Source organism: Salminus brasiliensis, chromosome 12, assembly GCF_030463535.1.
Source record: "Salminus brasiliensis chromosome 12, fSalBra1.hap2, whole genome shotgun sequence".
In the NCBI taxonomy this organism is placed as follows: Eukaryota; Metazoa; Chordata; class Actinopteri; order Characiformes; family Bryconidae; genus Salminus; species Salminus brasiliensis.
This window is the reverse complement of record NC_132889.1, coordinates 24,981,276-25,004,214: the sequence shown is the minus strand read 5'-3', so window position 1 is coordinate 25,004,214 and position 22,939 is coordinate 24,981,276. Positions and strand designations below refer to the sequence as shown.

Below are 22,939 nucleotides of genomic sequence, written 5' to 3'. Positions count from 1 at the left end.
TCTACAGCTTTACCTTTGCAGTAATGATTAGCTACCAAGAAGGGTAACTTCACCCCTACGCGCCCTCCCCTAGCCAGGGGCATTTCATTTTCACCTCCTAAGTGCCGCATAAGCAGCCAAGCATAGGAGAAGAAGGGAGAGGAGGAGAAGCTGAGGGGCAAAGACCAGGACCAGCCCACTTCATGCCTAATCCTGTCTGCAAGCCCAAGTCCCTCCTCATCACTTTTCCTCAGCTCAGTGTGTCAGCGCAGGCAGAGCGCGAGGACCTGCGCGCAACAACCCACTGAAACGACTGAGGTACGTCGAGTTCGTTCAGTATCAGCTTTATTTATTTATTAAGTAAAAGGTAAAACTTCAGCACTGTGCATTTTTGAATTGTAGCGAATAATTATTAAGCTCGATAAAGGCTCTAATTCAGTTTTACTCTTCACAGTTTGACCACATTTAATTCTTAAATATTCACGTAAACGTATTTGAATACTCACGCGATTCTCTCAGAATTAGCTAGCTAGCATTCACGCGCGGAGGGCTGCTGGGGCTGTTGCAAGGGCTCTCGCGCACGCCGCTGTAAACTGTGTACTACGTTTGTTAGCTAAAGGTAACAAGAAAAAAAAATTGGCTAACAAACAAAAACTAGCTGAATTAATTCATTAATTAATTCTACAATTATTCGCTCGTAATAACACGCGACATGTTGTTGTTTTTTTTAACCTACGCACTTCTTTCTAAGCGCTTTCTGAGAGCTGGGTGATGAAGTAACCCCGCTGCGTCAGTATCTCGTGTTAAATGGTGGGAACGTTTTTCATTGTTTTGCTCGAGGGCTTTACCTGCTGAGATAGCGAACACACCCGACTTCTTCCCTTCCCTCTTCATCAAACTCACAGTTGGGTTAGTCGCAGTTACCTGCCGAGCAGGAGTTTTTTTTTTTTTTTTTTTGTTTTTTTTTTTTTTTTATAAACCTTTTGCTCCTTTTTTGTGTTTCTTTAAATGTAGAGCTGCGTCTAAAGCCACACACTACTACAGTGCTACAGTACTGCAATACTGTAGAATTACCCTGCTGTAAAAATCATGCAAAGCACTGAAGTAGTCTAAAGTAGTCTAGTTTGGTGGTAAAAAGGGTGGTTGTTATGGCTTTGAATGGCCACTAATAGTATTTTCTGTTTTTATTGGTTTCATATGTGATCTGTGACTGATTCTTGAAATGTGGGGATTTTCTAATGTGATCTAAAAATGCCCTGCAGGAAAAGTAGTGGTCTCCCAATGGACTTATGAAGTTTCCAGTGTCCATTAGCATGCAAAATGATCAGGATTTCATTAAGAAACTTAAGTTTCTGTCTTTTTCATCAAGGTCAGCCTCACAATGGCCTTTCTGACGTACTATTTAGTATGGTAGTGTGCGGTTTCGCATGCAGCTTAAATCTGGCCTCTAAATACGTAATCTGTTAACCTCTGTGATATAAGTAGTGGTGTAATTAGGTCATAAATGACCATTAAGTATGCCAAATTGATATTCACATTAACTGGTGTTCTGTGTTTGTTTGTTTTGCTGTCAGGTTTGTTGTGGCTTATTGTGAATAGTTATTCTCCAATTTTCATTCTTTTAGGTTTCTCCTAAAACGCAGGCCTTTGGAGTTCCAGGCCAAGGAATTGGAGCAAGCAGGAAACTGACTAGCAAAGCCCCACGTTTGTGGATTTATTGCTTCCATCTTGTGGTGGAATCATGAGACCTCCGAGGACTAGCATGTAAACAGAAAAGCTCAGGCAAGATTTGCCAGAAGTATGGAAGCATCACATGCTGCCTATGTTGCTGCACCTCCAACTGTTGCTTCCCTAAAACCAGCTGCAGGTTACCTCTTCAGAATGTTCCGGGAGTACCAGAACAACGAGGTTATTGTAGCCCACTACAACTTTACTGGAAAGCTGAACAAGAACAAGTACAGGGATGGCCTGAAACCTGAAGCCATCGTGTTCCTCATTATCTGTCTGCTCATTGTGCTGGAGAACGCTGTAGTTCTCGTTGCGATCTGGAAGAATAAGAAGTTCCACGTGCCCATGTACTACCTGCTGGGCAACTTGACTTTCTCAGACTTGTTGGCAGGCTTTACCTACATGGTGAATATTGTAACGTCAGGGGCCAACACACTCAAAATGACACCTGTCCAGTGGTTCTTAAGAGAAGGAGGTGTCTTCATCACGCTGGCCGCGTCCATCATCAGTCTCCTGGCCATCGCTATTGAACGGCATGTCACCATGGTGCGAATGAAGCCATACCAGGGGGCCAAGCGCGGGCGCATGTTTGCTCTGATTGGTGCAAGCTGGGTGTTGTCTGTGTTCTTGGGTGTGCTACCTATTATGGGCTGGAACTGCATGGGCAGCCTGGAGCAGTGCTCCACTGTACTGCCACTTTATTCCAAGAGCTTCATCCTCTGCTGCATCACAGTCTTCTCCGCCATACTGCTGGCTATTGTGGTGCTCTACGTCCGCATTTTCCGAATCGTCAAGTCCAACACGAATCGGCTTGGCTGCGGTCCACAGCGCAAAGGTTCGGCAAAGAAGTCGCAGAAGTACATGGCTCTGCTGAAGACAGTCACCATAGTGCTGGGGGTCTTCATCGCCTGCTGGCTGCCCCTCTTCATTCTGCTTTTGCTGGACTTTTGCTGTCCAGCCCAAAGCTGCGAGGTTCTCTTCAAGGCAGACTATTTCCTGGGCATTGCTATGATCAACTCACTGCTCAACCCAATCATCTACACGTTAACTAGTAAAGATATGTGTAGGGCCATACTGAGACTGCTCTGCAGCTACTGTCTGCTGACTAACGATGGACACATGAAGAAGTTTGGAATACCCTTCTTGGAGTGCAGCACGAGTAAGACGGAAATGCCGTCGCACAGGCTGGAGGGCCTGGAGACAACAGTCTCCTCTGGAAACTTTACACCAACCACTATAAAAACAATTTATCCCAAAATGGCGAAGACGTGAGTTTAGGGACATTTGTGTCACAAGGCTGAGCTGTATCTTGGACTAGTATAGGCAAGTGTATCTTGCCAATTAGCCAGGCTGGACTGTACTGAAAGTGTTTCCTTTGAACTTGACTGACTACAAAAACTCTTGCAGTTTGATACAAAAAAGAAACAGTGGACTCGGTATCCCCTTACAGGCATTAAAACCTTGGGTATAAGCAATCTGGTAGGTTTCCTTTCTATACTGTGACTGATGATGGTTGATGGAGGCCTCCCAACAGCAAAGCAGAGCCGGCTTTCTCTTTAAACCAAATGGAAGTTGAAGCAACATGCACTTACGACAAAGAGAAAAAACTGTGTGACGGTGAGTGAGACGGTGGCAGACGCTACTGTAACTAGAGCCCTCAAGGTTATTTAGCACACTGTAGGCTGGTAAAATCTGTTATCTTACGACAGTGTATGGTTTCCCCAGTCGATGCTGTACAAGACAGATCAAATCGATCCAATCCTAGGCAGGTTGGGGCAACACATGGACAACAAGAGGAAACAAAACAGGCAGGAGGTGAGTTGCTAAATGCCTCCATGCCAGTTTCAATATCAGGCATTCAAAGGTGTTCTGGTGCTTTGGAGTGACTCCAAACCTTACACAATAAAATCTGTTTTCTATGGCAGATACCATCTCAAAGGATGTTACTTAACAAGCTATAAAAACAGACCTGTAGTTTACATCAGAAACGAATTGTGTGGAACGGTGCCATGCTTCTGTAGCAGCTTGAAACGCGATGAGTCCAGTGTTTATGTAGCCTTCTGTGCTGTTCGGTTGTAAAAAGAACACAAATTATATAAAGTGAATCCAATTTCTTTTATTTTAAAGCAGTATTTGTTCATGAAAAAAAGGTTGGTTTTAAGAGCTGTTCCTTAAATTATAATATTTTACTCAACTGTATATATGTACATTGACAATAAAGATATACTAGCGTTTGTATTAAATCTTTTGTGTCATTTTTCTTTGCATGTTTCTACCTGTAGAAATACATATCACAAGATAAACAACCGGTTTTACATTATCACATGATCAGCAGGCATACTGGCATCGATCAGTAGTGAGGCTTGGGGCTTTATGACACTATCCAGCCTCGAACTGGCAGTGGTGTAAAGGTCTTGTGACTTAACATTGTGATAAGGAACTTTGTGTGCTTGCAGTGTTGTTAGCACACCTAATTCTTTTCAGATCATTTAGTCCTGTCTTGCGGTTGATGGATGGGCTATTAGCCAGTGATGTTACTCATGGAAAAAGATTAAAGGGGTAGTTAAAAAAAAAAAAAAAGAAAGAAAGAGAGAGACTTGATGAATGTACTCAACAGTGGTGACTGGGATGATGATCACCTTCAATACCAAGTCTATTTTCTCTATAATTTTCCCTGATTATATTTTAAATGTATTTAATACATTAAAGTTACATTAAGTTTCAAGCACTGGGGGCTTACTTGGGGCGCTTTGTTACCACACTGCGTGTATGGTACGTCACTAAGCTGCACTGCGTTCAGGGTGGTTTAATCGCGTTGTAAGACGTGTGCCATCTTTGCCACTGCTGTCGCCTCAGCAGGAAATGCTTTAACCAGGTTACCCCCAAACCGAAAGCACTAGCTGCCCTGCCTTATGCTCACTCCACCACAGAGTCATTTTTAAGTGACAGCGGGCAACCAAAATTATTTAAGACAGATACATCTTCCCCACTGCTAAACTGTTACACATTTACGATGACAAAGAAAAGAATAACGAACAATGCAAATACAACAGATATGAGTATTTAACCACAAAACCTCCCCCCGTGAGAAAGCAGGCCTGGGATTAACAGTTAATAAAAAGGAAACAGAAACTCGCAGACAACCCCTCTTGTAATAAATGTCAATGTTTTAGACCAAGGGTACAAGAGCACAGCCTTACACTGATAATAAGCTCCCCAGACATCCCCCAATTAGCCACCTGCTTCACTTCTGTTTTTCACTTGATCACTTGGATATGCATCACCTCAGAGGCGCTCTGGGGAATAGGATGAATCTAAGGGCCTGTGACTGACAGGGGCCCTAAAATGTATTAACTGAGTATTTTGACAGAATTGTTAAAGAGCTGTGGGGGCCAATATAATATCTTTTCATTGGGCCCAAAAGCCCTGGCAGCACTCCTACAACCCCTTGCATTAATAACAGAAGCACCTAACCTAACCCTGACACTCTCACATTCTAGGGTGACTGTATTGTAGGATGCCTACATCCAAATCCATATCTTACATTTTTCTTATATCCTGATTCTGTCTGAAACAAGCTTGAGAAAGAGTTGGCATAAATGGGCAGGAAACTTCAAACTTGTCCATTGATCTTAAGATACAGTAGTTACTTAAATTCTTTCCCCCTTTAAACAGACTGCATACAGGAGCCTAAATAGTTGAAGGAAACCCAATTCCGATAAGGAAAAAACAGCAGCCTGGTTCTACTACACCTGTGCATGAGAGATTGATAATTAGCTGATAAAGCCAGACACTACCCAAGGCAGGAGTAGCAGCATGGGACAGTTTGACTGACAACAGCTACTATAAGATCTAATACAAGGTGTAGAACGCAAAGAAGAAACCAATACTAGTTTCAATGCTGTACCCATACTGACTCAATACTCAATACTCAGTACTAAGGCTTAGTACTATAATAAAACAAAGCGAAAGCTTGCAGATTCATTATAGGTTTGAAATAAGCTAATGAAATACAACACTTTATGCAAGAGTACTAAACTGGAGGGAAAAAAAACACATATCTTGAGCTAAATGATCACTGATGTCACTTACTGGCCAATACAAGAACTACCAGAGCTAAGTGGGGTAATCTTACATGTTGCTCTCATTTCTCTTATTCTATATCTTTTCTCCCGAGAGAAAAAAAACAAAAAAAAACAAGGAATGTGTAGAACATTTATCATGCCAATCACCTGCATACCTGTATCCACATTTTATTATTCAACAGCTGTAATACAAAAATACATAACATTAAAATGTGCAATGTTGAGGAAAAGCCATACATACAACTGCTTGAGAGATAATATTCACTGCTAAATGACAGTGGAGATATTATGGACATAATGATACGGTCTGAAAGAAATAAGATAAGGTACTTTAATATGCAGCAGGCTATTATACAGAACTTATTTAAAATACATAAAAGGAAACAGACATTGCAAAAGGATAGAAAATAAGAGGATGAAAATGGACTCTCCAGTGGCCCAGTGGAGTTCTACCAGTCTGTGCTGACAAGGCTCCACAGTTCATCACTGACCTGACACGGAGAACGAGTAAATGTGTCTATGTTGATGGGGGTTGCCAGATCTCTACCATAATGTGCTTAGGGAAAACACAATAAAATGGTATTATTGTCACAGATTTTCAAATACATGAATACATTCTAGTTGATCATCAACTAATAACTGAGACTGGATGTCTGCTGAAGGACAGGCAGGGTTGGCCAAACATGTATGGGTATAGATCGCCCTCTACTGATGGATTACTTATAGCATTAGAGATCAAGACAATATCTCCAGGCCACTATGGGCCAGTTTTCCAGGCAGGATTAAGCCTAAACTGTGTGGTGTAGTTCTGGAAACCAGCCCTAAATCCTTAACTACTAATTTTAAATCGCCTAAACGTGAAGATGCATCTTTCTACTCCATAATGCTAAGTACAACCTTAGTAACTTTTTAAAATATATATATATATGAATAATATTAGTCAATTATTAAGTAATCAAGTACAGAACATTAAAATAAATATTCATTTGAATTGCATAAATAAATCCAAAGATATTCATGCCAAGAAAGATAATTATATCTATTATTTTAAATATGAGTGACCTCCAGCAAGATACAAACATTTATACTTCACACTTAATGCAAGATATGTATGTTTTTTAGTGGTTTACCTCCCCGCAGTATGTGTGGTTCTGTGTTCAGCTCCAGTTTGATTTTAGTAACCTTAAAGTAGAGCTGAGCCAGGTATCTGCAACAAAAGCCAAGTATCTGCAAGCTCAGTGGAATTTACAACGGGCACAATCGCAAACAAAGGATGACATTCAAAATCGGTTTGTAGTTTAACAGTGCAGTTCTGCACCTAACACACAGTAAATATGCCATGATTCACACGTTCCTGTGCCTGATTTAAAACTGATCTGTTACTCCGCAGGCGTTTTACTTACATGGCTGAGGGAATGACTTCAGTGGTGTCCTCATCTACTTCCTGTTGCAGAGTTTGTATTTCCTGCTCATTCTCCTTAAGTCTCTCTAGCTCTCTCTGTAGGAATCTGATGCATTACATGAAGGAAACACCAGGAAACTGAGCATATCAAAAATTAGTGAAACATTGGGTTTTCTGGGTGCTAAGTGTCAACATTGGGTACACGCTTTTGGAAAACGCACTCGCTCACTGAGGATGAAACAAGGTTGTGTGGTACAGGGGACTCTTAGGAATTCTCTTCTGAGTTTTGCACTTACTAGCTCAAGATTAATAAACACATGGTTCCAAACTAATTTTGGCTTAGAAGAAGAAAATGTGTACAGAATGTGTAATAATTAAAATGCAAGCATCCCCCGGGATGCAAAAGACTTAAATTGTTATCCCCTACTTATCATTGAAGCCAAAGGTCAATTCCCAGTGATGCAACAATTTTGGAAAAAAAACTTTAGTCTAGTTTTATACTTAATCTGGGTTGTTAAATCGACCCTTAATCACTCATTAGGATGTTCTTGTTAATAAAGAAAGAATTAAGCAATTCTGAAAAAGTTGCCAGAAAGTGGTACTCTAACACAGTTCCACAGTTTTCACTCTCAAGCTCAGTGTGTACATGTTGCATGTTATAGCATGGTAAAAAAAAAAAAAAAAAAGCTGCAAGACAATTGCATCCAACGCATGTAACTAAAGGATACTGTATCTCTGAGTCTAGATTGTGGCTCTTCTTGAGACTCTGCTGCACTTCCTGTTCCACACTCTCCAGTGCTCTCATCATCTGGCTCTTCTGACTCTCCATGTCCAGAAGCTTCTGGCCTACAAATTCCTCAGATTGCATCAGGCCTACAATTTCAATAACAGATCAATTAATATCACCAGGAAGAAAGTTATAATTTCACCTCAGTTCCCATTAAACTCTACAGTGGCATACAAACGTTTGAAGACCCCCCGACCAAAATCTGTTACTGTTAAAAATTAAGGGAGTAGACAATGAACTAATCTCCAAAAAGCACAAAGTGAAAGGGCATAACATTTTAACATTTTAAGCAGGACTAGAGTATTGGTTCCGTTAATTACAATTTTAGAGTGACAAAAAGGAAGGAGGCATGCAAAACCACGATTTTAATAGCTTTTACCAATTAGTTTATTAGGGCTACAGCTTGTTCACAATCATCATTTGGGAAATACTCCTTAAATCTCAACGACCAGCCGCCATGGGTTCCTCTAAGCCAAATACTGCTATGAGATAGCGAAGGATTTTCATGTAGCCATTTCCTCAATTTGTAACGTAATATAGGAATGACAGTTAACAGAGGTCTAGAATGATTGCTAAAAAGGCCATTAAAACCCCAAGGTTTTCAAAGAAACATCTAAATAACCTTAATGTATTTAATTCTGTGTCTTCAAACTTAAAAAAAGTGCTGAATTTATAAAAAGAACACATTTGCATCAGTTAAGGACAGGGGTGGATCAATCTTACTTTGGCCTTGTGTTGCAGCCAGTGGCACTGCAGCCAGTTTACTGGTAGGATGAAGCATCGATTAATTTTTTTTACCAGCAAATTCTTGATTCAAGAACTGATATAATTATACCACCATCCTGTCTGTAACAATACATGAAAATGAAACTTCTACAGTATTGAAATTCTGTGGACAGACCTCAAGAGCAGTGCATGCAAGGCAGCCCATAAATCTCATAGACCTAAAAGCCTTTAGCAGGGAAAAGTAGGTGAAAACCTGGCTACAAAATATTTGTTATGCCTTTCAGAAATCAGGTAATCAAACTTTACTTGCTTAGCTATTCACAATAACATTGCAGACAATGGTGATGGAACTGAAATGTCACTGAAAGTTTTCCTGGCATCAAACTTTAACCAACAACAGAGGACGTAAATAGAAAAATATATATACGCATGCCCTCACTTGACATTTTGTAACAAGCAGGTGTGAGCACAGCCAGCCAGCCAGCCAGCCAGCTGTAGGCACATCATTACTTACTGTTTAAGAGCTGAGTGACCGTCCTTCTGGCCTCGGTGTGGTGGTCAAACAGAGCTTGCTGTTTAATCCTCGCTGCCCTCAGCGCATCTTCAGCCTTACTGCTCTCAATGAGCTCGATGAGCGCCTCGCCTGTGTTCTCCAGATCAACATAATGTAAGGCGTCGTTCTGCAGCATGATCTCGTCCTGATGACTGTACGGAGTCCCTGCGAGGAGAAGAGACACACAACGGGCGCAAGCCTCGACGTTAGCTAACGATTTTCCATGACAGAAAAAAATATCAGTGACTTAGCTAGTTCACCAGTCCTGTTTCAGAGATGTGTCACCCCTCCGCAGGACACGTTAAAATATGCTTTTTTGGCGCTCAATAACATTAGCTAAATAATGTAGCTGTACTTCATAACAAATGAATCCACTAGCACTAGTTAACGTTAGCTAGCTCCTCCAGTGAGTCGACTCTAGGAGCGCAGCTAGCTGACTTCAGACAGTTAACTAGCTAGGTTAGCTAGCTAGCGGCCGTGTTAAGGGGCTTGTAATTCTGTTATTTTCTGAAAGCTGAAGCAGGATATGTCTGCGTGTAGTTGTGTTTCAGTAAGCTGAGTTCTCTATCATTTCTTTCATCGGTTTTGAAGCTGTTCTCCACTGAAAACTGTACACCAACCTCACTTGACGTTGTTTTCAAACCGAGCCGCTCATTACCGCGCTTTGCGAAGTCTGCCTGAACGATGGCTTAGTTCAATAAATTACGAAATGACTCAGACACATGTTTAACTTTGCCCAAAATATGTTCGTATTATTAACAAATGTGTATTCATAAAGCACCAGATACCAACAACCAAAGTTTATTTCTGTGTATTCCTATTCTTTTAGATTTTACTATCAGGCAAACGTTTTGGACGCCTTCTTTTCAGAGCGAAAAACAGAAGCTGCGCCATCAAGTGGTGGATCGGTGCAAAAACAGCTTCTGTCCAAATGTGATTTATTTAAAATGGAAATGAAAAGTCTTTTTTAATTAAAAAATATTTTTTTTGCATCATATGAAGCCCTAATAAATAAATCACTTGCGTTTATGTAACACTAAATCAATAATAATATCATGTAAATGTATAAATATATTAATGCTTTGATACTCATTAATCCAAGATGTTTTTCTTCACTTCAAAGACTATGGCATGGTAGTCAAAGGGAATTCCACTTATTTATTCTACTTATCATTTAGATAAAATAGCGGTTCTGGATAAATGTAGCAAGTGAGAATTGTTCACCCGGGTGGTTATGAGAACCAGATGTTTGAGGAGTGATTTCCTGCAACTTACATTTAGTCTAATACAGAAAGTTATTAGACTAAATGGTTATGAAAATGTTGCCTGGTGCTTGAGACATTGTTTTCAATAGTTGAGATTAAGGTTTGGCCCAATTATTATTGTTATTATTATTTTTAAACCAAGCTAATGGCCTTAATATGAAAAACCCAAATGACTACTAACATTTAGTAGGTCTCCTTGTGTCCCCATAACAAATCTGACTTTTTGAGGGATGGACTGATTTACAGCTGCCTCTGCTGGCTAAGATTAAAAATGACTGTTTACAAACCCAAACTCATTTAACACTCTCAAATTCACACATTCCAAAAAACAATAAAAAACAAAATCATATCTGTAAATGCCAACACAGATCCTGCTGACAAATTAAAAGTTTAGCTGTCCCTCTTCAGTAAGATTTTATTAAGACCTTATAATGCTGTTTTTGACACTTTATTTTATTTTATTTTAAAGTATTTAATTCCTGTTCACTCTTTTTATTATCTGGACTCTTGTTCTTACAAACAATCATTTAGGAGGGTTATGAACAGCTTCAGAAGGGAACACTGTTTATTTGCTTATTTAACATACACAATTGTCATTAAATATGGAGAGTGCAAAAGTAATTGCACAATAAATACTTATTTATAGATTATAAATTTCCTATAACATGGGTAGTGGTGGCTCAGTGGTTAGAGGGCCGGGCTATTGATAACAGGGTTGTGGGTTCGATTCCCGGGCTCGGCAAGCTGCTACTGTTGGGCCCTTGAGCAAGGCCCTTCACCCTCTCTGCTCTCCGGGCGCAGGAGTTGGTTGCCCACCGCTCTGGGTGTGTGTGTACTCACTTCCCCTAGTTCACTAGTGCGTGTGTGTGTTTGTGGGTTAAATGCGGAGGACACATTTTGCTGTGCAGTACCCTTTTACCTACATTTAGTCTTGTGCAAATACTTTAATGCACTAGTTTTGGTCAAACTACACATTTTGTTAATGTTAGTGTAAGTGAATACATTGCTTTTGCAGGTCACATTTAATGTTATTTTTATGTTACATTAAGCAAATAAACAGTAACTATACTTAGGAAATGTGCACAAGTGTAAAAGATGTATAAGATGTGAGCTACACTTAGAAAATACAACACATGTAATTTGACCAGCAGTTGTCCAATCACTTGCATAATACAGGTCTTATTTTATTGCATAATTGGTGTTATAATTTGATAATTAAAATACATATAATAACATGTTTTTTTTGTTTTATATTACAAATTAAAATGCTGATGAAACAGATCTTTTTTGCCCTCCCCCTGAATTGGAGACCCTTGGCATTATGGTGCTGAATTGCAGATAAAACTAAAAAAAAAACAAAGTTAGTCCATCATTTGTGAGCAAGTTCATGGAGTCCTTAAATTATGGAGGTTTTGATAAAACACGTTAACAAGCATTCTTGATAACTATTTAACTTCAGGCTGTTTTCGTGACTGTGCTTTTGCATAGTAGTCGGTTTTATTTCAATCCAATGAACACACAATGGGAGAGTAATGGATCTGGTCCAGCTGTTAATATAGGACCACAAATATTGATTTTAAGTTATTTATTAGGCCTTTTGCACACTATAAATGTATGTTGATGTTTACATGAAAATCAGAAGCCAGTGAAAGCCAGTAAAGTGAAAATAAGCCTTTTATAAAAGATTTATTTGAAATATATTAACCAAGAAGAATTTACCAGCTGATATGGCAGTGTGTAATACAGAAGCATTACAAATGTATTGTATTATGTGACTACACATTATAACTGTACATCCGTATTCACTGATCTTTCTTGCCAATCTAATACGTTGTTAAATTGAGCTCCACCTCATGGTACCGGAGACAATAAAATGTTAGTCCCTTTTTCATCAGTCGAACCATCAGCTCTCAATCACTCTTCTTGGCTTTGTTTTTCAGCTTATCCACCTTTTCTTTCTCTTTTCGTTTCTGCCTGTAGAATTCCCTGAAATGCAGCTTATTAGGATTCAGGCCATAGGCTCTCAGTCTCTGTCTGCTGAACTCTTGGCCTCCCATTCTAACCTTGAGAGAACTAGAAATAAGTCGTCCACCAGGGAGCCTGTTTTTCTTCTTCGGCCGTTTAGGCTTGTCAGTCCTGGGCCCTTCTTTGTGGGAAACTCTGCTTTCATCGTTCAAAGCAGTTTTCTCCACTTTTATCTTTTTCTTGGGAACTAGGAACTCTGCATCATCCTCTACATCCTCCTCAAGCACAGTCAGAGCTTCTGCTGCGATGTCGTCTGCCAAGTTGGATGCTGAAGGTTCCGGATTAGACTCGGCCCCTTCATTTCCCCCCTCCTCCTCCGCCTTCTTCAGTTCTGTCTTTTCTTTCTCCATCTCTGCCTTCTTCAGCCTGTCTCTTCTCTTCTTGCCCATTTTCACCTTAGCGTCCGACTGCCCTTGTTCATCATCCCTGTATAGAACAATGTAGCATTTAATAATAGCTTGGTTTACAGGACTGACTAGACAATGAGGATCATGAACTTGAACCTCTATACTACAGAACAAAATTATACTACAGAACCTGTTTGACAATATTTTGATACTTAGAAATTTGTCGGTTTAAGAAAATACACACAAAGCCGAAATACTTACTCAGCATACAAGGAAGTAAACAAGTGTTTCTTCTTATTTATGTTTTTTGCCTTGATCTGGTAGTTCTTCACGTCACAGAGCTCTTCATTCTCGCTCCTGTCACAAAGAACCAAACACAGGAAAGTCACATTATGCATGGGCAGTAGACAGACCTAGTACTGTAACTGCAATGTCACATTACATTTTTCTGAGAGTATCATCTAGGGATGCAAGAGGACATCAGAAATCACATCTACTTATTATTTTTCCAGCATTTGTAACCTTGTACAAATTAGATTTCTTTTTTGCTGCTCATCCCAATTTTTCCATTGCTTATGTATCAGTAATAAAAATCAAATATCAGGATCAACCTGAATTGCCATACTGCCGCATCCCTAATATATCCAGCCATTCTTCTGGGATCAATTTAGACCAATTACAGAAAACCAGTGTGTATACACAAAACAATTATCATCTATTATGTTATGGTCCTTAGATATTATGATGATACCCCCCCAATCACCCACCCTTAAGTCCAACAAAATGACCTCAAACTACAATCGATTCAACACCCTTACCTGTACATGCAGGTCTTCCTCAGCGAGCACCAGCGATTCAGCTCCTTGTCCTCCGCTGCCAGGATCTACAATGAGACAAACAAACAGTCAGTACACTACCACAGCCAGCTGTTTCCGTTGGGTGTAACTTAGGGAGAGATATGGTATGCTCAGAGAGAAGATTAGGTCCTCAGGCCCTGGTCAGAGTTGTTCCCGGAGGAGCAGCAATACCAGGTCAGACACAATCGCTGCTCATCAACGCAAAATGAGGTTGACTCGTCCAACGATTAAGGGTATTAAGGATATAATGGTTAAAGGTTATGAATTAGGTTTAGGAGAAAATGGGGTGGCTCACCTCTTCAGTGGTAAGGCCAAAGTCGTTGGGCACCACCTGTCTGTAGCGGAACCTGCAGGGCAGGTCATCTATGAGGTCCTCAAAGTCCAGTTTGTAGTACTCATCTAGGTACTGCTCAAAGGTCTTCTCCTCTATAAATAAATGAATGAATGAATTAATTAATTAATAACAACAAACCAACCGCTCAAAATACTTGATCATTCATTTAAATGTACGCATATCTCCACAAAACAATATTTTCCAAAAGATGATCATTCCTTTTGTATTGAGTTAAAAGAAAATATCATATGCAGCGTCTTATGTGAATGTTTGGACACTTTTGGCCAAATGACGCATTTTGTCATTGTTTGAGAAGTAAATGCATTTTCAGGTAAATTATAATGCACAGTTATTCTGTGCAAAAGTATGGACACCCTTTGATTTGTTTTTCCTGAATAGTCTCTCAGACATTGATCAGTAAATCAGGCCTGAGGCAGGTCATCAATTGTATTTAGATACAGTCAGCTTTGTCAAATTCCAAAGCTTACAAGCTCTCCTACAAGCAACGGTCTAAAGATCTGACAACTAAACAAATCCATGCACACAAGTCATGGACAGGCTATAGCAAGATAGCCAAGTGTTCTCAGCTTCTGTTTTTCACAGTGTGGGATGTTATTAACAAAGTGGTGGTTTAGAGTAACTGTGGAGGTCAAGGTGAGATCTGGAAGACCAAGAAAAGCATTTCCAAAATATGGAACTGATAACCCTTTAAACGAAAAGCAAAATGGACCTTTTCAGACATTGTATTTTAAGACTAATCTATCCTAAAAAATCTATGTAGTAATCTAGTAGTAATCTACATCATTAGACATTAGACTCCATAACTTACGTGGGTCAAAAACTGGCTTGTTTTGAGTTATGATTTCAGCAAAGTGAGACTTCTTTCTCTTTTTGCCCATGAGTGGGGCATTGTCTTTGGCCATCTTCTTCTTCAGCTCTTTCTGTTTCTTTTTCTTCTTCTTAGATAGTGCCTGCTGACTTGGATCATAGTCAGCATCCATCTGAAACCGTAACAGTGCAGACATGCTTAAGTGAGCATCCTGTATTCAGGGTTTACTAAACTATTTCAAAAAAAGGTAAACAGATCACGAGAACAAAGTGCTTTAAAAGATGCACTTACAATAAAGTCAGGATCTTCACAGTCTGGCTGGTAGCTCTCCTCTTCACCCTCATACTCTTCCCCCTCTTGATATTCTTCCTTCTCCCCGCATCCTTCCTCTTCCTTACCAGTCCATGTGTCCCAATTCCAGCGCCCTGGTGCGCAAAAACAAAAATAGTGAATATTACTGCATAAGAAAGAAACTCCATAAAAATGAATTCAGATATAAGAACTTACCCTCTAACTCCTCGTCATCATCATCAAACTGCGGTTTCTCTTCCTCACACTCCCCATAATAGTCATCTCCAAAAACGGTCTACAGACGTCAAGAGAGAAAATAAAGTGTTCAATACAAAGCTTGGGAAAGTGCCCAAATTAGTCCAATTAGTAAGAAATCCCATTTGTTACAAGATTCTCCTCTCTCCAGGAATTGCAATGTTGCAATCGTGGGAGTTTGTGCAAATATAACCAATCAGTATTTGCCAGAGCTTTTATGTTCGCCCAGTCCCTGTATTATTCCCACACTAAACATGTACTTCTGTGAAGAGCTTTTCCAATTAAGCAGAAGCCATAAACTGCATTCAAAACCACATACTGCTTTACTTAAAACATTTAGCTAATAATGGCCCAATTTTACACATTATTTAGCATGGTAGCTAAATAGTGGTTTCTGAGATAAAAATGAGCCAGTCAAAGTATCTTTAGGACTATATAGCCAGCTTGTTTTTTTGTCGAGAACCACCTGACACGACTAAAGGCTAGCATTCTGAAAGGTATCCATTATAATGAAATTCAAATCACACTTCATATAACCAGGGTTTGGGCCAACTTCTCACTGACTACAAGTGAGATCATTCAGCCTCCCTTTATCAGTCTCACCTGCATGAGTTGGTCATGTTGTTGCGGATCAAAGTCTCCTTCCAGATCCACCTCACTGAAGGCCAGCTCCTTATTCCCTGTTAGTTCCTGCAGTTTCTTCAGCTTCTCCATGATCTCTGCTCTCTTTAGATTCTTTAGCTCCTTCAGCTGCTGTTGCTTCTGCTCTTTCTCCTACTCACAGAGACCAGAGGCAGGGTTAACATTAGGCATGAAAGCTTAGAACGATTTTTGGTATAGAAGACAACTGTGACCAATTTTTAAACCACAAAATCAAAGGGTCATAAATATCCGATGTACTACAGACTTGTTTATATACAGCAATAAATACATTTAATATTTGTACATTTTGATCACTATGGCCCATCTCCACTATACTGTCACAATATAATTAAATAAGCATTGGTCAAGTTATTACAGTGACCTGTGTTCAATCTTTCCTATTTACATTAATTATTACTATAAAAAAAATTGCTTCTGGCATAAACATAACCATGAAAATAAAAATGTAAAAATAGTGAAAGAACACTTACCTTTTTCTTTCTCTCCTTTACTTCCTCCCTCTTTCTCTTCCTCCTGTCATCCTTGCTTCGGACAGAGGTGGCGATGTTTCGGGGGTAGGTCTTGATCTGTGGGTTTACAGTGAGGGTTTGAGAAAACTACCCATTAATCAAAGTATCAGTAAATACACTTAACCATTTTAAATTCGTACTCAGTCACAAATAACCCAGTGGAGTGGGGATACTGTGCCAAAGCCATTGCTGTTACTTAATCTTTTTTTAATAAAATTCACCCTCTCCTAATTTAGTTGTGATCCATACTCCTGCGCTAACCAGGTCTCTCACATCACAAAAGATGCTACCAAATTATTAGATGCTTTTAACACGCTTGGAGAACTGCTAATTTTGTTACATCAGCTAATAGACACTTGTACTGTCTGGCATCATGCTGAGTGATTGAAAAGAAGGAGGGTCTTCACACCAAAAGTGTGAGGCCAGTTATGCCCTCCTGGATTCCTGACTACAACAAGACAAGACAACACAACAACACTGCTTTGAATGTAGTTACCGAATACTAATCCTTAGAGTGTTATTAAAGTAAGGGAGCATTAAAGGCTAATATAGAAACACGTTAGGAAAATGCTAAATAAATGCAGGCAAACGCATTCTTAAAGAAACACATGCACGTGCGCACTTCTCCAGTACTTTCGAAACAAATACATGCCTGCTGAGCTCCAGGCTCCTCAAAACGAAAGTTGTAGTGCCTCTCAAAGTTCTCCTGCTTCTGCAGGAATGATTCACCCTCTTCCTCAGAGTCTTCCACATCCTCCTGCATGAGCTCGTCATAGGTGGGAATCCTGGACACACGCCACACATATACAATTCACTCCACTGCCAGTACAAAACACTCTGCTTAAGCTAAATTGAAGAGGCCAAAAAGAAGAAGAAAAAGAAAAAACATACACTGGCTATTCATTAAATCTATTTATATATAAAAAAAGGAGGGGATGCTTGTATAACCAAATATAACGATTCCTGATTTATTCCTGGTTTATTAGAAAACATGTTCCAGAGCTCTATCACACAAAACGAGACCTACTTCTCTTCATCTTCTTCCAGATATCCTTTGTTGAGGATGTAGTCCCGTAAAAAAGATTCCTTGTCATCCAGTTTGGGATCATTCCAGTAATCTTTCAGGTATTTCTACAAGAACAGGTTTGATATGAGAAACGCAAAATATTGATAAACCAAAGAAACCGTGCCTGAAATTAATTGTCAACCATAAATTACCATAATGGCTGGAACTTGAATCTACACTTACCATGTCCTGAACTTCTTCCTTCCCCTCCAACTCTGCCTGCCCTTTCAGCCATTCCACATAATCAGCCTCCTCTTTGTCCTACAGGACAGTAAAAGAATGTGTGAGATACAGATTGCAACCAAGTCGGCACATTAGCAAAGAAAGGTTCACACACACACTATAGATGTACCTTCTCTTCCTGTGTTTTGTTCCTGCGTTTCAGCAGCTGCCCTTCATCATTACTGCCTTCGTCATCACTCTCTCGCATAAACGTTTGAAAGCTACCAGAAAATCAATTCAAAAGGTCTGGTAAATTAGAAAGCTTTGAGGGGAAATTTAAGTTATAAAAAAAAAAAAAAAAAAGCATGACAAGCAGTGGAGTGAGAGTCCTGCAATCCGAATTCTTACAATAAAGTCAAAGACGCTATAGCCCTGTTCATACCTCTTCTTCAGTTCCTCTTGCTCCTGGATGTAGCTGGGAGACAAGGCTCTCTGTTAAGAAACACGAGGGTTAGGAAGGCGGTCTTTGTGAAGCAATGATGAAATTAAAGGACACCAAGTTCCTGCATATCAGTACCTCCTGCATTCTTCTGGCAGCTTCCTCATCAGCGCTATCATCCTCATCATCATCATCATATTTTCTACAGAGGGCAAAAGTGGTCATATTTAGTAATTAATAATTTCTCATATTCCATTTTCTCAATTGCCATCCAGTGCTGTGTTTTTAGCCGTCTTCACTCTTTGAAGACCCCAAACCCAACCCCAAACAGCAATGTAACACACAACATTCGTACAAATGACCTAATGTACAACTCTGTTGTTACTTGTAAATAAAAGGCTTACCCTCCCCTCTCCAAAATGACTTTGCGCTCATAGTCCTTTAGGAACATTGGTTTCTCTGCCTTTTTAGAAGTGGAGGGTTTCTCATCGCTTCCAGAGCTAGAGGCTGTGGAACAGTCAGGAAATAACACTCAGGAATATCTACAACACACATTTCACACCATAGCAGTTACAGAAAAGTTGCTATACATACCCCCCTCGGAGTAGAATTTTGCATCTTTCTGATAGATCTTTGGGTCCTTTTTCTTCAGCAGGGAGAGCGTTCTGTAAAAATCCCTCTCGAGTTTAGGATCAAGTTCCTATAAACAGAATCAGAATTCATCAGCTCGTTGTTTAAAGGGCGAAAGTGACCAAGCGATAACAGAAAGCCCTAACAGATGAACCAACACTTCATTGTCAAAGAACAAGCTCTTACCATTTCACTCTCCTCGTCGGATTCAGAGTCTGAAGACTCAGAGGAACTTTTCTCATCCTGGTCCCCAAAGCGGTCTTTCACTAGAGAGGTCCAGAAAAAAGAAAGAAACATGTATTTTTCTTTTCTTTTAATTTTTAAAAAAAAAGATCAGCTTTAATAGGGAATTCAGCCAGCTGTTTACGCTACCCTAAAGCTACCTCACATAATGCCATTACTCGAAATAGATACAACATTATTCAAGGTATTAAGCTGTAATTGTTGTTGCTGTAAAAAAAAAAAAAAAAATCATTTTTACAAGGAAAGCACTACACTGCACCACTCAGCAACAATGAACATGCACTACATGGACAAAAGTATTGGGACACATGCACATTCATTGCTTCTTTGGAAATCAAGGGTATTAAAAATGAGTTTACATTGCTTTTGTTGGAGTAACTGTCTACTACACAGGTACGGCTTACTACTAGATTTTAGAGCATTGCTGTGAGGATCTGATTGCATTGTAATGTCTCCCCAATTCTTCCCAAAGTACTGGCAGTTCCACTGCTCCAGAGTCCTCTACTCTATTGTCAATACTTCTCTACAGGGACTAGGCAAGCTGTGTGTGTGCATTTACACATCTGTGTCAGCAATGGGTGCAACTTAAAGTAGCTGAACATATTAATTGGAAGGTGGTGTCCACCTATAGTGTTGTGCTAAGCAAAGTACTATTGGTCAGGATATTTCAAGAAAAGTGGGATGGAAAAGAAGCACTTCTTAGATCTAAATTACTTTAAAATACAAGAGAATTCAAGCGGAGTAAGTTTATACATCATTTCTACATCCTTCCACTTTGAATCCCAGAAAGTTTCCTATTCAGAATCAGGTGCTAAGAGCAACTACACGACTATAAAAATACGCACTACCAGCATTCATTCACCTGGCGCTACATGTGGTACTTTACCATGAAGGAAAACTGCACGATGAAACCACTTAAAGCATCAAGGTCTAACGATGAATAAATAGTAACAGGGATGTTGGGAGTTTGCCTATTTACCATAACGACCAAAAGTTGTCGAAAAGTTAAACGCGAACAAAAATGTTGCTAACTTGCAAAAACGCTGTTGGGAGATTTAGCTAGCTAGCTCTGCAGCACTGCGAGCTAGTTAGCTAGCTAGCGCTATTTGGCTAGCATGCTAGCTAGCTAGCTATTCAGCTAAGCGACCCGTTGTTAAACACTTACATTTCTGCAGCTCTTCTTTCTGTCTGTATTTGTCGTATTTTTCCGCAAACTTCTTGTTGATCTTTAGTTCCGACATGACTGCCTGGTACAGCTCTTAAACGACATGTATGTTACAGTAGGGACGTTCCTGCTATCACGCTTTCCTGCTCCAGCATGGTCAGAAGGGAGCCTGCCACGTGACCCCCTACGTCACACCGGACGCGTCGGCCAATCAGGCGTTAAAGCGCGCGTGGAAATCCAGAGATACGCTATAGCTATAGGCTGTGTCCAAATATTTGAGGACACCTCTTGTACTAAATGCGTACCAGCTACTTTAAGTAGCTCGAGTTGTTGAAACAAGTGTGCAAATGCACACACATACAAGTCAAGAGACCTGAGAAAAGCATTAGCCTGCACCTCTTCAGGTAGTGCATTGTGGACTTACATGTGTGTTTAGGATCATTATTCTGCAGTAAAAGCCTTCGTCTTTTTATCTTCAGCTTTTTTTTACAGACAGTGTGATGTTCACTGTAAGGATTTGCTGGTGTTTAATTAAACCCTTCTTTCTACCAGTGAAATCTTCACTGTGCCACTGGCTGCAACACAAGCCTAAGCATGATCAGCCTGGCCCTGTGCTTAACAGTTGGTGCGGTTTTCTTTTTTTAATGAAATTCTGCCCCCTTTCTCCAAACATACCTTTATTTTAAGTCATCAGCCCACCTGACTTGTTTCCTCAGTCCATCAGGCTTTTCAAAACAATGCAATTCAATGGATATCTTAATGATAATATTCTTATTTAATGAATCTTCTTCATGTAGGCCTACAAGTTTCACAGAAGAAACAATATTACAATTAAGTAACTTGTCACCTATTAATGTGTGTGCTCAAACTAAGTGTTCACTATTACACTACGTCCGTGCTGGAACTGTAAGGGCCTGTGATAGGCTGTTTATTTATTCTTTGTGAAATAATCTTACCAAGTACAGATTTTGTCAGTCAGAGGCCCCTACTTGGGGTAATACATTCCTAGCTGGTATTTTGTCCATTGAATTGCCTTTTTCCTCCAAAAGTTGTTGGTCAAATAACCTACATATCCCAGTGCTGCTTATGACTTGTGACATGTTTTTCTCCCAACCCACACTCAGGATCTAATGCGGCTAACTGGAGTTGGAACTAACCCCCTGTAGGTTTGGTGATCACTGATGTAAAGGATGTTCGAGAGAACACCACTCGGTGGTGCTGCAGCACAGCATTAACTGCATAAACTACAATCATTGACTCTCTATAGACATTAGCGTTTGTTTTTGTTTTCTTGTTTTTTTGTTTTTTTTTGCAGTGAAGCTGTTTATTTTCCCCATTTGGATCCATCCTTGTAGATCAGGTTTTCTCTTCTTTCACCATGATCAAGGTCACATTTTACTTTACAGCAGTCCCATGATCCAATAAATCTAATAAACTGGTCAGCCAGTACAGCTCAAGTTCATTTTTGGTCTCGTATGCTGCACAAAAAGCATAGCCAACTAATGGCTTATTTAGGCTACTTAGATCTTTAAGTAAGTCTGTAAGTAATTATAGTTTTCTGATGTTAATTGATGCTAATAATCTTCAGAACTTGCTCTTTGAAGATTAGCAGTGCCATTTACAACAATCTCTCTCCCTCTCCACCCCCTCGATAATGATAAAGGGAAGGAGGAGGAGTTTGAAGAACCTCATTTCTTTTAATTCTTCATTCTTGGAAAACTGTCAGTGCTTTGCTTGGCTTTACATGCAGGTGGGGGAGGGGGCTGTCTTGTCGTAAGAGCTTGTTTATTAGTAGTGTGTGTGTGTGCATGTGTTTGTCCCACTACTACTACTACTACTTCTACTACTAATACTACTACCACCTGTGAGGATATTTTTTTTGGGGGGGTGGTAGCACAACCTGAAATATATACCCAAGTGAGGATGTTTTTCAGAAGAGAGAGAGAGAGAGAGAGAGAGAGAGAGAGAGAAACACACTTCAACAGTTATAGAACTTTGACTCTTGACAGTCAAGACTGGATGGTCAGGAAGGGGGACAGTGCCAAATAAATGCATGAATTGATGAGAATGAAACATCTATTTATTAATGTATTAATTGACAAATTAATTAATTAATTAACCAATTAATTAAGTTTGTTTATTAATTAATTCAGTAATAAGTTTCATCAAATCAAAACTACACTATTAAAAAGGGTACTTCAAGGTGAAGGCAATGGTTCTATATGACAACAGTGGTTCCTTGCCATCCCCGGATCACAGTGGCAGAAGTTTTCTAGTAAGGGACTGAAGGAGTGCGTACAATGCCAGTAATATGATATAATAATTTGATATTATTAACCCTCAGAGGTCTAGAAGGTGTCTTAGTCTTAACTGTCTTAAAATAATGCTTAGGGTCGTTTTGCTATGCTATTTAAGTATATTGAACTGCACAGATACTTAGGTCTAATAGGTATCATATTGATCATATTAAACATATATAGCAATCAAACCTATTGTTTAGTATCCCAGTCATTTCTATGAGTGAGAAACAATTAACACCATATTACAGTTTGCTTTTTTTTTTATCAGCATAGGGAACTGTGACAGTAAAGGGTTAAAG

At 39.7% G+C, this 22,939-nt stretch overlaps 3 protein-coding genes and 1 non-coding gene across 4 annotated transcripts; 1 reads left to right on the top strand and 3 right to left on the bottom strand.

The window, feature by feature from the left end:
• The first annotated feature begins 233 nt into the window (after positions 1-233).
• s1pr5a (sphingosine-1-phosphate receptor 5a) lies at positions 234-3,942 on the top strand. Its single transcript, XM_072694058.1, has 2 exons — positions 234-297; positions 1,605-3,942. Exon 2 carries the CDS (start codon positions 1,780-1,782, stop codon positions 2,977-2,979), a length of 1,200 nt encoding a protein of 399 aa, XP_072550159.1. The 5' UTR covers positions 234-297; positions 1,605-1,779; the 3' UTR covers positions 2,980-3,942.
• Positions 3,943-5,944: 2,002 nt separating this feature from the next.
• spc24 (SPC24 component of NDC80 kinetochore complex) lies at positions 5,945-9,925 on the bottom strand. Its single transcript, XM_072694059.1, has 6 exons — positions 9,881-9,925; positions 9,222-9,425; positions 7,923-8,067; positions 7,196-7,300; positions 6,923-6,999; positions 5,945-6,348 (listed from the first exon to the last, which is right to left on the bottom strand). Exons 2-6 carry the CDS (start codon positions 9,394-9,396, stop codon positions 6,242-6,244), a joined length of 609 nt encoding a protein of 202 aa, XP_072550160.1. The 5' UTR covers positions 9,397-9,425; positions 9,881-9,925; the 3' UTR covers positions 5,945-6,241.
• Positions 9,926-12,181: 2,256 nt separating this feature from the next.
• Positions 12,182-20,498, bottom strand: kri1 (KRI1 homolog). Its single transcript, XM_072693384.1, has 19 exons — positions 20,341-20,498; positions 19,119-19,198; positions 18,897-19,002; positions 18,707-18,809; positions 18,441-18,504; positions 18,306-18,355; positions 18,054-18,144; positions 17,885-17,962; positions 17,663-17,766; positions 17,288-17,420; positions 16,597-16,692; positions 16,067-16,237; positions 15,425-15,503; positions 15,209-15,342; positions 14,918-15,089; positions 14,050-14,180; positions 13,716-13,780; positions 13,159-13,254; positions 12,182-12,976 (listed from the first exon to the last, which is right to left on the bottom strand). The coding sequence occupies exons 1-19, from the start codon at positions 20,414-20,416 to the stop codon at positions 12,436-12,438; spliced, it is 2,370 nt and encodes a 789-aa protein (XP_072549485.1). The 5' UTR covers positions 20,417-20,498; the 3' UTR covers positions 12,182-12,435.
• LOC140574602 (Z30 small nucleolar RNA) lies at positions 13,861-13,958 on the bottom strand. Its single transcript, XR_011980748.1, has one exon. It is a non-coding gene; the product is annotated as a Z30 small nucleolar RNA (small nucleolar RNA).
• Positions 20,499-22,939: the final 2,441 nt, after the last annotated feature.